The sequence below is a fragment of the Panthera pardus genome, unplaced genomic scaffold (genome assembly GCF_024362965.1).
Source record: "Panthera pardus isolate Hobbes unplaced genomic scaffold, ASM2436296v1 HiC_scaffold_2, whole genome shotgun sequence".
NCBI classification, from domain to species: Eukaryota; Metazoa; Chordata; class Mammalia; order Carnivora; family Felidae; genus Panthera; species Panthera pardus.
Window position 1 is genome coordinate 48,130,182 of NW_026526765.1, and position 14,479 is coordinate 48,144,660.

Genomic DNA, 14,479 nt, shown 5'->3' on the forward strand with positions numbered 1-14,479 from the left:
GAAATGATTAAACCTTACCAGACAACAGGTTGGTGGCATAACCTAACCATACATAATGGAATTGTTTCAAGTGGTTTTGAAATCCGGTCATTTGACCGTACCTTCCTAGTAGGATGTGCTGTAAGGTTGTTTTAAGACAAATTTTAAATTGCTCTGCTTAATCATAATGTTAGAATAGTAGTAACTGTATATTGTAGGTTAAAGCAAATGAGTAATCATTTTCTTGTTATTGAGAACACAGATTTTTGGTTTGAAAGAAAGGTAATAACATTGTCAGATCTATGATATTAAATGGAAACATTCAAGTCCTAAATTTGAATTGAACTTTAATGAGAATTCATAGTTTATTCTATTAAAAAAAACAACATTCAGAACTTATTCTCCAGCTGTGTCCACAGACACAAGGATCAACCCAGTAGCAATGAGCACCCGAAGCTCTCAGTTTGTGGTTTCTAATTACTACTTACCACAAAAAGGTGCCACAGGTGTTCTTAGTAGAAATGACTAGTTCCAGGCCTGGGACAGGATGTTCTGTGAAATAACTCTAGATCATTTTGTCATACCAGAAGCATAAGGTCCATCAAAGACTACTGGGTCATATTAAAATAACCTAGACACCAACTTGAAGAGGTTCCTGCTGACCAAGGGTAGCACAGTTAGAACTTCAATAGCAATAAAAACTACACTGGAATGACGCAAGTAAAAAATGTCCATAATGATTCTTAGAAAAGAAAAAAGAAGCACTCATTGGTTATCTTTGGAGGATACTAGGTGATCAATATTTTGAGGATCAATAAATAAAGGAGGAAAAATCAAGCACCTTTCAGGTTTTTGTAAACCATAATTTAGGGTAACAGTTGATGAAATGCACTTTTTCCTGATAGAATACCCCAGCTAATACATTAAGAAATAATAGAATTAGTTTATCACCAATTTGAAATCTCTAGTGAAGTAATATATCCTCTGGGCAAAGACCACCAGTGGCTGATGACATCACCATGGAAGACATTGTATGTCTCCTGACAGAGCATGTATTAGAAAAATAACCTCCAGTTCAAAGATGTCATTGTCCCAATCTCAAAACCCCTGAATATGTCACATTGCATGGCAAAAGAGAAATAACATTATGGATAGAATTATGGTTGCTAATCAGATGAGTTTAAAATGAAGAGATTGTCCTGAATTATCCAGGTGTGCTCAGTGAAATTGCAAGGATCTTTAAAAGTGGAAGAGGGAGGTGGAAGATTCATTGTCAGAGTCATCCAGTCAATGTGAACTTTGAGGATGAAAGAGGCCATGAGCCCAGGAGTGTGGGCAGCCTCAAGGGCCTAGAAAAAGTCAAGAACTGGATTCTCCCTTAAAGCCTCCAGGAAGGGGTGCAACAGGCCTGCTGGCACCTTGATTTTTGCCCTTTGAGTCCTGAATCAGACACGTACAAAACTGTAAGATAATTAATTTGTGTTGTTTTAAGCCACTGAGTTCGTGGTTATTTGTGATAGTAGCAATAGAATACTAATATATTCCATTTCTTAGAATGTGTTCTTCCTATAAAACTGAGTTCTCAAGGCTCTTGATCTAACTACCAATTTATAGGTAATACAGGAGACAGAAGAACACATTGTGTGAAATTATGGGAATGCTCAACAAAATGTAAACTCTGGGCAATGCTATCACAAAAATGATATGTTTTCTTTATCAAATAAAGTATGTATATGTGTATGGATGTGAGAGAGAAACTGACTGACTTAGGAGACTTTCAGGATATGACCTAGTATTTCATGTACCAACTAATTATAGCAGGGAACTTGATCCAAATAAGCAAATGTAAGGAGAGAAAATTTAAATGAATGAAATTTGAACATTGACACTGAGCATTAAATGATATTAATGATTTTATTTATTTTTTGTTGTGATGGTGGTAGTGATGGTTATATTTAACCAAATGAGATGAGTGTGGTAGGTAAAGTAATAAGGATAGCCATAAATGGATCATTGTTGAAGACAAATGACAGGTACACAGGTGTGTGCTATTTACACTTTCTATTTTTGTATACATTTTAATATCTCTGTAATAAAATGTTGGTAAAAATGTTGGTAACTAATTTGACTTCTTAAATATTTTGTGAGAAAAACATACCGTGTCCAAAAACTGGATTCGACCATGAGGCTACCAGTTAACAATTTCTGCATCAAGTTTTGGAAATTGGACCTTTTTCTTTAACCTGGGGAATTATCTTTTTCTTCTATCCCACTCACCTCCTGGCTCCCTTCTTTCTGCACTTCCTAGCAAAAGGGCTTCCTTCATCTGTGCTAGTAAATGACTAGGGGGCATTACAGATTGCTTGGAATAGAATTTTCCCAGAATAAGTGAGCAAAGAGGGTAATATGCATAATTGCATTTAACAATACTTCCTAGTATTTTATTGGACCTCCTCTCATTTCACCCTCTCAAAAAAAGGGGGGCAATACTTTCTGTTTTTGAAAGCCTGAGGTTTTTTCGAAATATTGGCTAATTGCATTTTCTATGTTATCTCTGTGCTTCTATTTCAGGATGGAATGGGGAACTTGAGAATCACAGACAAAGGTCTAAAACTAGAAGGAGACTCCGAATTCTTGCAACCTCTCTACGCCAAAGAAATCCAGTCCCGACCAGTAAGTTTCTGCTGCAGGAAAAAGGAATGGTTGTTTCTCTTGACTCTAGATCTAGGGAAATTTATCATCAGCCATCAGCAGAGTATAGAGGATTATGGGAAGGAATGGTAATATAGGTAGTGAGATATGCTCATATCTGAAGTCTCAAGCATAAGCACTGCTGTGGTACCGTAAACGATGATGATGACCTCTCCGAGCCTTTCTCTATTCCTGCCAAAAAGAGGGTAATAACCTCTGTTAATGAACTTTTCTAGATTCTGCTGCAAATAAACCAAGAAAATAAATGTGGATGTGCGCTAGGTACTATACAAATCCCAAAAGTATTGCTATCATTTTTTAATTGCCAAGTGCTTTAGATACTATCTTTAGAAACACAGAACTAAAGAACTAGAATTTTGTTTTTCATTAAGAATTTGGACAAGGTAGCCAAGGTTGGTTAGAATCAATTCGGTAATCAGCAACCATGCTCTGAAATGGTACTAATTACTCTGATCTGGTATTAATCTGGTATTAATGCTCTCTGTTCCATGTACTTTGCTGCTTTGCAGGCATTACCATTACCTAATTTAGTAACTGATTTGTCAAAAACACAGATTTGTCCATAGGGTTGGCAATTATTGTCACCTCAATTTTACAGATTAAAGAATTGAGCCTGAGTGAGGTACTGTGTTCAAAGCCACACACTTACGAAGTAGTAGACCAGGGACTCCAGTGCAGGAAATCGAATTCCAAAATGTTTCTATTAACCAGAGTCTCCTACTTAAGCTTTTTCTCTCATCTGTTATTTTTGTCACAATAGAAGTGATTTCTGGTTTGCTTTTATTAAGCAATACGATCAGAATTAATTTTTGCTTTTGAGTGTTTTTTTCTTCTCGGTTGTTTCTTTGGCTTTGTTTCTGTGTTCCTCTTTTTGGTGGGGTGGTGGAATTTGCTGTCTGAAAAGGATTGTTAATGCATTTGCTCTTCTGGGATTGGTTCATGCCCACCTGCAAACAAAGAGTAATGTGAAAGCTCCCCAAAGCGTTATTTGCATGGCGTGCATCAATGGGCATAATTAATGAAATTCAGCAACTTTATGCAGTGGGTACTTTTATCTGAATGCTGTCTAAACTACTGAATTCTGTTAAACTGGATGCAACTACTGAATTGCCAATAAGTTTACTTCCTTGTGTGCCTAGTAAAACGGAGGGAGTCGTGATGTTAAAATTATCAAAAAGAGAAAATCACTTCAGCAGCCCAATCAGTGATTATAAAATTTAACTGGAACTCATAGCACACTGAGTTAGCACTAAAGTACAAAGAGTACTATATTTATAGTATCTCTCATCTTTGAAGAAATTACATCCTAGAAGGAATCATGAGATAAGATTATAATAAGGAGGGCTGAGTGATGATTCCATGTTTAACTGAATGGAAATAGTCAATTTCCAGCATTTAAGAAATCACTCTTAGAAGCATTGCTTCGATCTGTATTTATTTCTCCCAGCCTGGCAAGTTGGTTAAATTATCTTTTGAGTTACTAGTTGTACTTTAGATTAATCTTACCTGTATTAAACTTGTTTTGAGTATTGTTGGCACAATGTTCTATTAGTTTCAGGTTAAAAAAAGTGATTCAACAAGCGTATATATTACTCTATGTTCACTGCAAGTGTATCTACCATCTGACACTGTACAACATTATTATAATATCATTGACTATATTGTTTATGCTGTATTTTTTATTCCTGTGGCTTACTCATTCCATAACTGGAAGCCTGTGTCTTCTAATCCCTTTCACTCATTTTGCCCATCCCGACTCACCGGCTTTCTGGCAAACGGAGTTGTTCTCTGTATTTATAGGTATGATTTGATTTTTTGTTAGTTTGTTTAATCATTTGTTTTTTTCAGATTTCACATCTGAGTGAAATCATATGGTATTTCTTTCTCATCTGACTTAGCTCACTAAGCAGAATACCCTCTTAAGTCCATCTATGTTGTCACAAATGGCATGATCTCATTCTTTTTATGGCTGCATAGTATTTCAGTGTGTGTATGAGTATGTGTGTGTGTGTGTACCAATCTTCTTATTCTGGATTAAACTTTTTAAGTCACTAGTTTTGACTTATAATTTCCTTCTACTGGTGATGACCTCTTTATTTGTAAAGGGCCAGATATTTAAATATTTTAGACTTCTGTTTTTTTTTTCTTCTTTACAACTCTTTGAAAATGAAACAATGTTCTTACCTTGAGGGCCACCAAAAAATAGCCTGTAGGATAAAGCTTGCCAAGCCTTCTATATTAGTGATATTTCTGTAAATATATAAATGATCTGGCTAAGCAACATATGGTACAAGAGAGCAGATTTTTTAAATGTTTTTAATATTTTATTTAATATTTTATTTTATTTAATATTTTATTTTATTTTACTTTACTTTACTTTACTTTACTTTATTTTATTTTATTTTATTTTATTTTATTTTATTTTATTTTATTTTATTTTATTTTATTTATTTTTGAGAGACAGAGTGCGAGTCAGGGAGGGGCAAAGAGAAAGGGAGACACAGATTCCAAAGCAGGCTTCAGTCTCTGATCTGTCAGCACAGAGTCCGATGTGGGGCTCCAACTCATGAACTGTGAGATCATGACCTGAGCCAAAGTCAGATGCTTTACCAACTGAACCACCCAGATTTTAAGATCTGGGTAGAATAATTGATTTTTTGCATAAAATATCCTGACGTAAGTTTCCTTGGTGTAGAATTAGAGTCATATAAAGGAATTGAAAAGTGTGTTTCAGAAGACTTGAAAGGGGATACAAGTACATCTCTTAGGCCCACGTGCAGGAATTGAACTTTTTGCAAATTTTTAGCCAGCGTATCTGAAAATCAATGGCCATATGATACCAAGTCAAAGATATACTTGACAGAAACCTTAAAAAGTAATGATAACTTCAAAAGTCTTATTTTAATATTGAAAAATCAGTGAGCTAAATTCCATGCTTTCTTGTCATCACTTAGGGAAACCAGAGTGTCAGAATTGACTGTCTTTCATTGTCCTTAGAAAGTATTCTCCTTTCAAAAAATAAATAGTGAATAGAGCTCTTTAGCTATTCTGACAACAAAATAAATATCTTCTCACTGAAGAAAAGAAAGACCTACAGATATGCATATATTACAAAATCTGTCCGTAAATCACATGAGCTGTTGCTGAAACAGTGCCCGTACCTATTCTTCTCCGTCACGCGCTACCTGCAGGTTGCGGCCATCATCCTATCCTCCTTCACCTACACCCTTGCAATGTCCATCTCTCTCTGCTACCTTTCTCTCTTAGCCTCACATCTACATTATAGCCAAAGTGGGTGTTTCAAAATGTCAAGTCTCTCCACCTCTTCCCAAAGGATTCTCCATCCTCTTGCCATTGCACCCGGAATAAACTCCTGACTCCTCACGAAGGCCTAGAAAATTCTCTCCTAGATGTTTTTCATAGAGGGCTCCTTCTGGTCATCCTGTTCACAGTTCACATGTTACCATTTTAGAAAGACCTTCCTCATTTAGTGTAACAGCATATGTGAAACATCACCCTGGTTTTTTTTTTCTCCTTGTAACTGTCATCATTTGACATTCTTTCTTGCTTAAGAATATAAATTAGGAAGAGCAGGAGATTGTGCAGATTTCCCCCACTATATACCCTAACCCTATTGCCATTTCCAGCACATGGTATATGCTCAGTAGATATTTGTAAAATTGAATAATAAATCATTCAAAATAAAGTATCACTTAAATCTGTTTTGCAGAGGAAGCACTCTTAACAGTTTTGCATACCAGGGCGGCCGGGTGACTCAGGTAAGTGCTCAACTTCAGCTCAGGTCATGATGTCACGGTTTGTGGGTTTGAGCCCCCATCTGGCTCCACACTGAATGTGCAGAGCCTGCTTGGGATTCCCTCTCGCTCCCTCTCTCTCTGCCCGTCCCCCATTTGTGCTTTCTGTCTCTCTCAAAAATAAATGAATAAACATTTTTTTTTTGAAAAACACCAGGTTAGGCACACCTGGGTGACTCAGTCTGTTAAGCGTCTGAATTTGGCTCAGGTCATGATCTCACAGTTTGTTGGTTCAAGCCCTGCGTTGGGCTCTGTGCTGACAGCTCAGAGCCTGGAGCCTGCTTCGGATTCTGTGTCTCCCTCTCTCTCTTCCCCTCCCCTGCTCATGCTCTGTCTCTGTCTCTCAAAAAGTGAATAAACGTTAAAAAAAATTTTTTTAAATATCAGTTCAGTGTACATTTTTAGGCATTTCCTACAAGTATATGTTTTAAATAAAACCATACTTTGCATACTCTTTTGTACCTTTTTTTCTTCCAAATAATATACTAACAGTAAATTTTCTGTATCTAAATAATTTTTAATAGTTTAAGAGCTTTTTTGAAGCATAATTGATATGGAATAAACTACACCTATTTAAAGTGTGTACATTGAAGTGTTTTTGCATACACACACACACACACACACACACACATGAAGTCATCACCACAATGAAGATAATGAATATATCTTTCACCCCTAAGAGTTTCTCCCTTACCCCTTCATAGTCCCTCAACCAACTACCAATATGCTTTCGGTCCTGCATGTTACTTTGCATTTCTTAGAACTTTACTTAAATGGAATCATACAATTTGTGTATATGAATAATTTTAAGAATACATTGTCCACATCACTTTATCAAGATCTTTCAACCATTTATTTAATATTCAACTTAAAGAAGATTGTGTGTGTGTGTGTGTGTGTGTGTGTGTGTGCGCGCGCGCATTCGCATGTGTGTGTTTGCTTGTCTGCAATTGCTTTGTCTTGGTTGGGCTGGGGAGAGATAGTGGAAGTGGTTCAGGGCATAGACCTTGAGTATTTCCCTTTTGGATGATATCAGAGCAATGAGAAGGGACTAGAGAATAACACACTAAGCATGGCATCCAAGGTAGAATTGGTATCTCTTTGGATGTTCACAAAAAGTAAAAGCAGATATGCTAGATCCAAAAGGCAGAAGAGCGATATTGGAAGCTGGTGACTTAATCTATAGGGCTCCCCTTCTTTCAAGCACAGGGGCAATTGCCCACTGAACAAAACTGGGGTTCTGGTAGCAAGGAATGTGTGGAGGGCCTGTTGGATAGGCAACCAATAGACTTTGCCATCCCTACTGAGTTGTAACCTTGCAGGGCACTCGCATGAACCTCACACGTAGCAACTTCCCTTCCTTTCTCCATTCTGGCAGTTTCAGCTTATTGGTTTTTTGCTGATGCACCTGACTATTGCTTCAGCCACCCCTGGGAGGGTCTTTTCAGAAGAAGTATCTGCAGTATCATTTCCCTGTAGATTACACCTGCCTTTATTTCTTCTGCCCATTGAGAAGAGATCAGTGCCCTGTTGAAGAAGATTACTCAACCCCTCTAAGTGAGGATAACTAATGGAAGTATTGCTTTTGTGTTTCATTGATCTGAAAGGAATTGGGATTGGTTAAGCAATCCACACAACGTTCAATACTATATCTAATTTCATTATTGAAGGTTGCAACCCTGTAAAGTCACTACAAATTGATTAGTGTGATAGCAATCACTTTGGAAGATAAATTAATGAGAAAATGTTCATCCCTACAAAAACTTGCATCTGGGAATTAAATGAAAGTCCCAGGACATGCTAGCATTAGCCACATGGATGCATAGCTTCTGTAAGTATCGTGCCACTCAGAAAATAGATTGAAAAGGGCACACACTAAATTAACTATTCTACCATGACATCCAAAGACCAGCCTGTCTCTAGAAATACTACTTGAATGCATTAGCACAGAATTTTGTAAAGTTAAGGGATATAATGCCAAAAACATTCTGCGTTTAAATGACCATTTCAACATGATGGCACTTTTTTCTTCTTAATTATATTTAAATCCATGTTAATTAACATATAGTGTAATAATGATTTCAGGAGTAGAATCTACTGATTCATCACGTACATATAACACCCAGTGCTCATCCCAACAAGTGTCCTCCTTAATGCCCATCACCCATTTAGCCCATTCCCCCCACCTACCTCCCCTCTAGCAACCCTTAGTTCTCTTTATTTAAGAATCTCTTATGGTTTGCCTCCCTCTCCGTTTTTATCTTATTTTTCCTTCCCTTCCCCTATGTTCATCTGTTTCGTATCCCGAATCCCACATGAATGAAATCATATGATATTTGTCTTTCTCATCCTGCTGGTTTTGCTTAGGATAATACACTCTAGTTCCATCCACATAATTGCAAATGGCAAGATTCCATTCTTTTTGATTACCAAGTACTATTCCATTGTGTATATATACCACAGCTGCTTTATCCATTCATAATTCAATGGACATTTGGGCTCTTTCCGTACTTTGGTTGTTGTCAGTAGTGTTGCCGTATACTAATAGTGCTGGCTATTGGGGAGCATGTGCCCCTTTAAATCAGCATGTTTGTATCCGTTGGATAAATACCTAGTAGTGCAGTTGCTGGGTCATAAGGTAGTTCTATTTTTAATTTTTTGAGGAATCTCCATACTGTTCTCCAAAGTGGCTAAACCAGTTTGCATTCCCACCAACAGTGCAAAAGTGTTCGCCCCACACTCATCAACATTTATTGTTGCCTGAGTTGTTAATTTTAGCCATTCTAACAGGTGTGAGGTGGTATCTCATTGTGGTTGTGACTTGTATTACCCTGATAATGAGTGATGTTGAGCATCTTTTCATGTGTCTGTTAGCCATCTGGATGTCTTTGGAAAAGTGTATGCTCATATCTTTTGCTCGTTTCTTTACTGGAGTATTTGTTTTTTGAGTGTTGTGTTTGATAGGCTCCTTTTTAATTCGTAAATACAGTTACAAAGTTTTGGCAAGTGCTACTAGTAGATAGGTTGAATGAACTAATACTAAGGAAAGCTTTAACCATAAAGAATCAATTTGGACAAAAGTAGCAGATCCCTACTTTGGAGAGACTGCTCATCTTACTTTGCAGAATGATGCAACTAGATGGTGCTTTTACATAACTTCCCGTGAAGTGACAAAGGAAGGGACACTAACTACTCTGGGTAGCTACTCTTATAAGTATGTTGTGCCAGGCCTACAGCAATGGGAAAGTTGCAAGTGAATTTCTTTCTTTCTTTTTTTTTTAAGTGAATTTATTTCTATACTCACTTCCAACTGTACTTGGGCTGGGCATAGGGGTCCTAGCCCATTACTATATGGAATTTAGAAGTTTAGGAGAGGAGAGGCAGAAAAAGAAGTTGGAGGAAGATAAAAAAATCAGTTTACTTTAAGAGAATAAAGTAGAAAATTATTATATTAGACTTGAGATTTATATGTCTTTTAAATTTCCTTATAAAAACTCACATATTTTTAAGATGTCTTTACTTACTAAAACCTGTGTGTAGAATTATGATATCAAAACTAAATGTGGTTTTTAAAAGTTGCCTGTTCCAAGAGACGGTATCACACCATGGCTAAACCCCTGTGCTATATTGTTGAACTTGGATGGCAGCAAGTGCTACCATTTGACATATGAGTGATCTTTGAGAACCTTCATAATTTGGCAAATTCTTGTTTTCTTGCTTGTAACATTGGTATTCATGGCTACATCATGGTGGTTGCAAGTAAGATAATGTTTGTGAAGTGCTTAATACAGAACTTGTCATGAAGTAAGTGTTCCAGGAATGGCGACTCCTGCTCTCACCCGTTGCTGATGATGATGACGACAGTGATGATGACCATAACAGTGACAGTAATTTCCACTACCAGCATCATCGTCATGTGGCCCGCATAGCACCTGATGTTTGAACTTGCTCTGAACCAGATGGTCTTTCCTCCTCTTCTCAAATGTCATCTTAATGACAAACTCATTGCCCTCCAAGGAAATCTATTTCCTGTTAAATAGCTTTTAATTTTAATTTTTTCCTTCAGTGAATTATACTCTTCCAATGTTCAGTTCATTTGTTTCTCATCTTCTGCTTAAATTGTTTTAGTACTGGCACAGTCTTTATTTTTTCTTTGTCCAACCTTTCTGAAAAAAAAAAATACTTTTATAGCACATATCAATTACCTTACAAATGCTTATACATTTTGATCCAGTAATGACATTTCCACTCATTTTATGATCTATAAAGAGCCAAATGTAATAAAATATTTAAATATTAAAACACAAACACTGGTGTTGTACAAAAATCAGGCTAAGTGTTGGTTCATATTAAAGTCTGAACTCCACATATAAAATGGGCTTTGAGGGTATACCACCTTATCAATATTCATGCAAGTTGAGAACATACTGCATTCTCCTTGAAAGTCTGAGCTGGTCATTCTCACTGTGGACTTCTACATTTGGATCTTTCATCTCTTTGTTTTATGGAAAGATGAGTTTTTTTTAATTCCATTCTGATTTTAGTATTATATGAATTAAGAGTTTTTCCACCAGCTAGAATTCCCAAGATCTATCTGGGGTGGAAGTTGAAGCCCCTAAGAGGTCAGTTAGACCATCACTGCATTTAATGGATGGAGTCCCAAAGGCTCAGAAAGGAGGTAGGGATGTACCCAAGTTCTACCAAGCCAAAGTCAGAATAAAAATCCAGAATTTTAGTCTTCTTCTATATCAACACACTATTTTTATGGTAAATTATTTTCTCATGACACTGTTCAGTACAATAAGTTGAGTGATGCTGGCCATTTCCCTCTCATGGGGAGTAACTTCCTGGAAGGTATGTTAAGTTCTGGAGGGAATATAAAGCTCTAAAAGAAAGAAAGGGAGGGAGGGAGGGAGGAAAGAACGAACGAATGAACGAACGAACTGGAGACAACAGTGGATAATGCAATAAGACCAGACTTAATTATGGCTGATCTCATCACTGAGATAATATTCTCTACTTCAGAAATCTACTATGAGAGTTAAATGAAGTAACTTCAGTGACCCACCTTGTGAACTATCAAGTAAGCTGTTGGTATGAAAACCTATGACAGAAGTTGTACCCTGAATCCAGCTCATAGATCTAGTTTATTTGCCTCACACAGTATTTTTTTTTCTCTTAGTATGAATTTTTATCATATTTAAATGTTTGAAGATTACACACTTTTTTAAAAAAATCTACATTTTCTAATTCTTGTTTAAAAGACATTTGGCAGAGTAGTTTGATACTTCTAAGGGCTGGAGCTGAGTAGAAGTTGCCTTCTTCAGATGGACATTTGTTCTCTGGTTTGCCACAGTCTCCACCAGGTACTATTGTATCATACCCAAACTGGTATAAGGCATTTATTTATATGATGAGGCTCTGAAGTCCCTTGAGGGTACAGCCCTTGGTTTACGGAATAGAGAATGTATAAATCTCGCCATGCAGAGTTCAGAAATTAGGTTGGCTTCTTAAGATTCTTAGCCATTTATGATTCACTGTTCCTTAATATTTCTTTTTTGTTTTGGTTCTCTTTTGTGCCCCAGTTTCCCCAAGCAGTCTGGCTCCTGTGGGTTTTGAAATCATATGCAAGCACAGCGGCAAAAGAGAGCAGCATCAGAGCTTCTGGAGGCTGAGGCTCTGCCCTGCTACAGCCACACTCTCCCCTCCCTGAGGCTCCTAAAGCATGCTTTCTTTGGGTCTCTATTCTCTGACCACTACAGAACATTACTGGGGAAGAGGCAGATTGGGAAAAGAAAGTTGAAAATTTGGATTCAGCATTCTCTACATGAGACAAAGAAAAGGTGGGGGGTGGCAGAATGTGGGATGGCAGACAAGTACAAGATTTGTCTGAAGAGGCTCTGTTACAATTTAGTTGCGACGAGAAGAGCCATGTCTCTGGTTAGTTGAGGAACCAAATGAAGGCTGCGGTGGTTTCTCCTCAGCAAGCAAAACAGCTTCAACTCCCAGCTGAACATATTGCACATAAAACAGTATTTTCCATGCCACTTGCATGGAACATGAGCATCTTGCTGTCTTTAATTAAGAAGTTAACTGGACCATGAAGTATTGCCCGAGTAAATAAAAGTGATTTGTACTAAGTCAGAGGGGTGCATAAGGCATCTTTGCATTTCTTTGTTCACACATAAATTATGGAGATTATTAAAAGATGGAAGGGTCATCTATAAGCCCATCTGCACTGGGAAGCTGATTGCCGTTCCCAAAATGTATCTCTCTTTTTGTGTGTTGTAATTTGTTGTGGACAATAGTGTGAACCAGCTGCTTACTCATTTTTTTTTAAAGCAGACAAACAGTCTTGAGTAGATCGATGCTTAATACTATGGTTGGTGTGTTTGCTTGTTTATCCTGGGAAACAGAGATAGTTACTCGGAGGCTTTTGGTTGCCGTAGAATTAAAATGGGCTGATAGGGTTCATGTTCTTCTTTTAATTTGGGAGCGATTGACTGTGTATACTTTTCTTAAATGAAGGTCATGCTGCAAATATAAGAGTTACTGAGGGCTTTGGTCAGATGTTCCTTAGAACTGTAATGGCCAGTTTTAGTAGTAGTTCCAAACTTCACATACAATCTGGCTAAGAACATCTGATTGTATGACTTGAGGGCCATTGGTCAGGGAGGCTGCCCCAAATTCTTTCTTACTGCCTGTTGTGATGCCCACAGGTCCACCATGCAGATCTCATTAATTCAAAGACTCAGAAATGTATATTCACGCCAACGCCCTACTGCAAATATTCCTTCTCCCCACGTGCATGCAAACTTCCACAAGGATTTGAGGTAGCTCATAACTACTTACAGTAACATAGTAACAACAGCTATAATGGGTTAAGATCAGGAAAAATATAAACTGGAATAGATGGCAGAGGTGGAGACAGTGTAATAAAATACATGAGACAAACTAGAGCACCTGTGTACTTCCTCTTGCTAAGCCTGGAGTTTGATTATGGAGTTTCCAAACAGAGAGACACAGCCTGTTGGATGAAACCCTCTACGTTTACCCTCCAGAGACTATACAATGTCCTGGATAGGAAGGGGAGTTAAGGCTGGCAGTTCGGTGTTCTAGAAAGTACACCAGATTCCAATTTAAGGAATCTGAATTTTCTTCTTAACTGTCTTGCTGATCAACACTGAGCCCTCAGTTCTTTATCTGTGAGCTAAAGAGGTTGGACATGATCAGTGGTTTTCTGTAATTATTTTTTTAAGTCATGGAATCTTTTTATAAGCCAAATTTATCTGAAACCCCCAAATCCAGACAAAATGGAAGTTCAGCTGCTATGTCTGTGCCATGGCTGGAGCCCTGCAGCCTGTTTTCTTACCTACCCAGTGTCCCTGTCACCAGCCGCACGATGCCTACGTGCCAGGAGGGTTCCACAAACCACGGTCTGAAAACTACCAGACTGGATGAAAACCTGGCCTTGCTTCAGCTAGGTCTCTGCTCAGATGGCACTTTCTCATGGATACCTTCCTTGATCACTCTGTCAAGAATATATCCCTTACCTACTAGCTTTGTTTTCCTCATGGTGTTATCATATGAATTACACAGGTATATCTATTTCTATCTTTATATTCTATGTATTCTGTCATATAATTATATATTTATATACTTAACCTCTTTGCCACCGCTATTACTTTATGATCTCCATGATGGCAGGGACATCGAAAGGCACTTACTAAGGGATATTTAAGAGCAGGCTCTGGAACACCACCTTCCTGGAATAAAATCCTGACTCCTGAGCAAATTCTTTGACCTTTTCTCTGCTTCACTTTCCTTATTTATAAAATGGGCATAGGAATAGCACTACCTCATAAGCGTATTATAGGATCATAGGAGTTCATTTCTTTCACATAATTATGTAAATTTTGCTGCTTATAGAACAGTACCTGGGTAGAGCACTATATAAAATTTCAGTATAATAA

General features: G+C 37.5%; 1 protein-coding gene across 4 annotated transcripts in view; it reads left to right on the forward strand.

The window, feature by feature from the left end:
* Window positions 1-14,479, forward strand: part of SGCD (sarcoglycan delta) — a 939,939-nt gene that overhangs the window by 718,399 nt on the left and 207,061 nt on the right. For all 4 annotated transcript variants that reach the window (XM_019464511.2, XM_019464512.2, XM_019464513.2 and 1 more), the window contains one exon: window positions 2,551-2,652. In XM_019464511.2, the coding sequence (XP_019320056.1) occupies window positions 2,551-2,652 (102 nt within the window). The remainder of the gene's footprint in view (window positions 1-2,550; window positions 2,653-14,479) is intronic.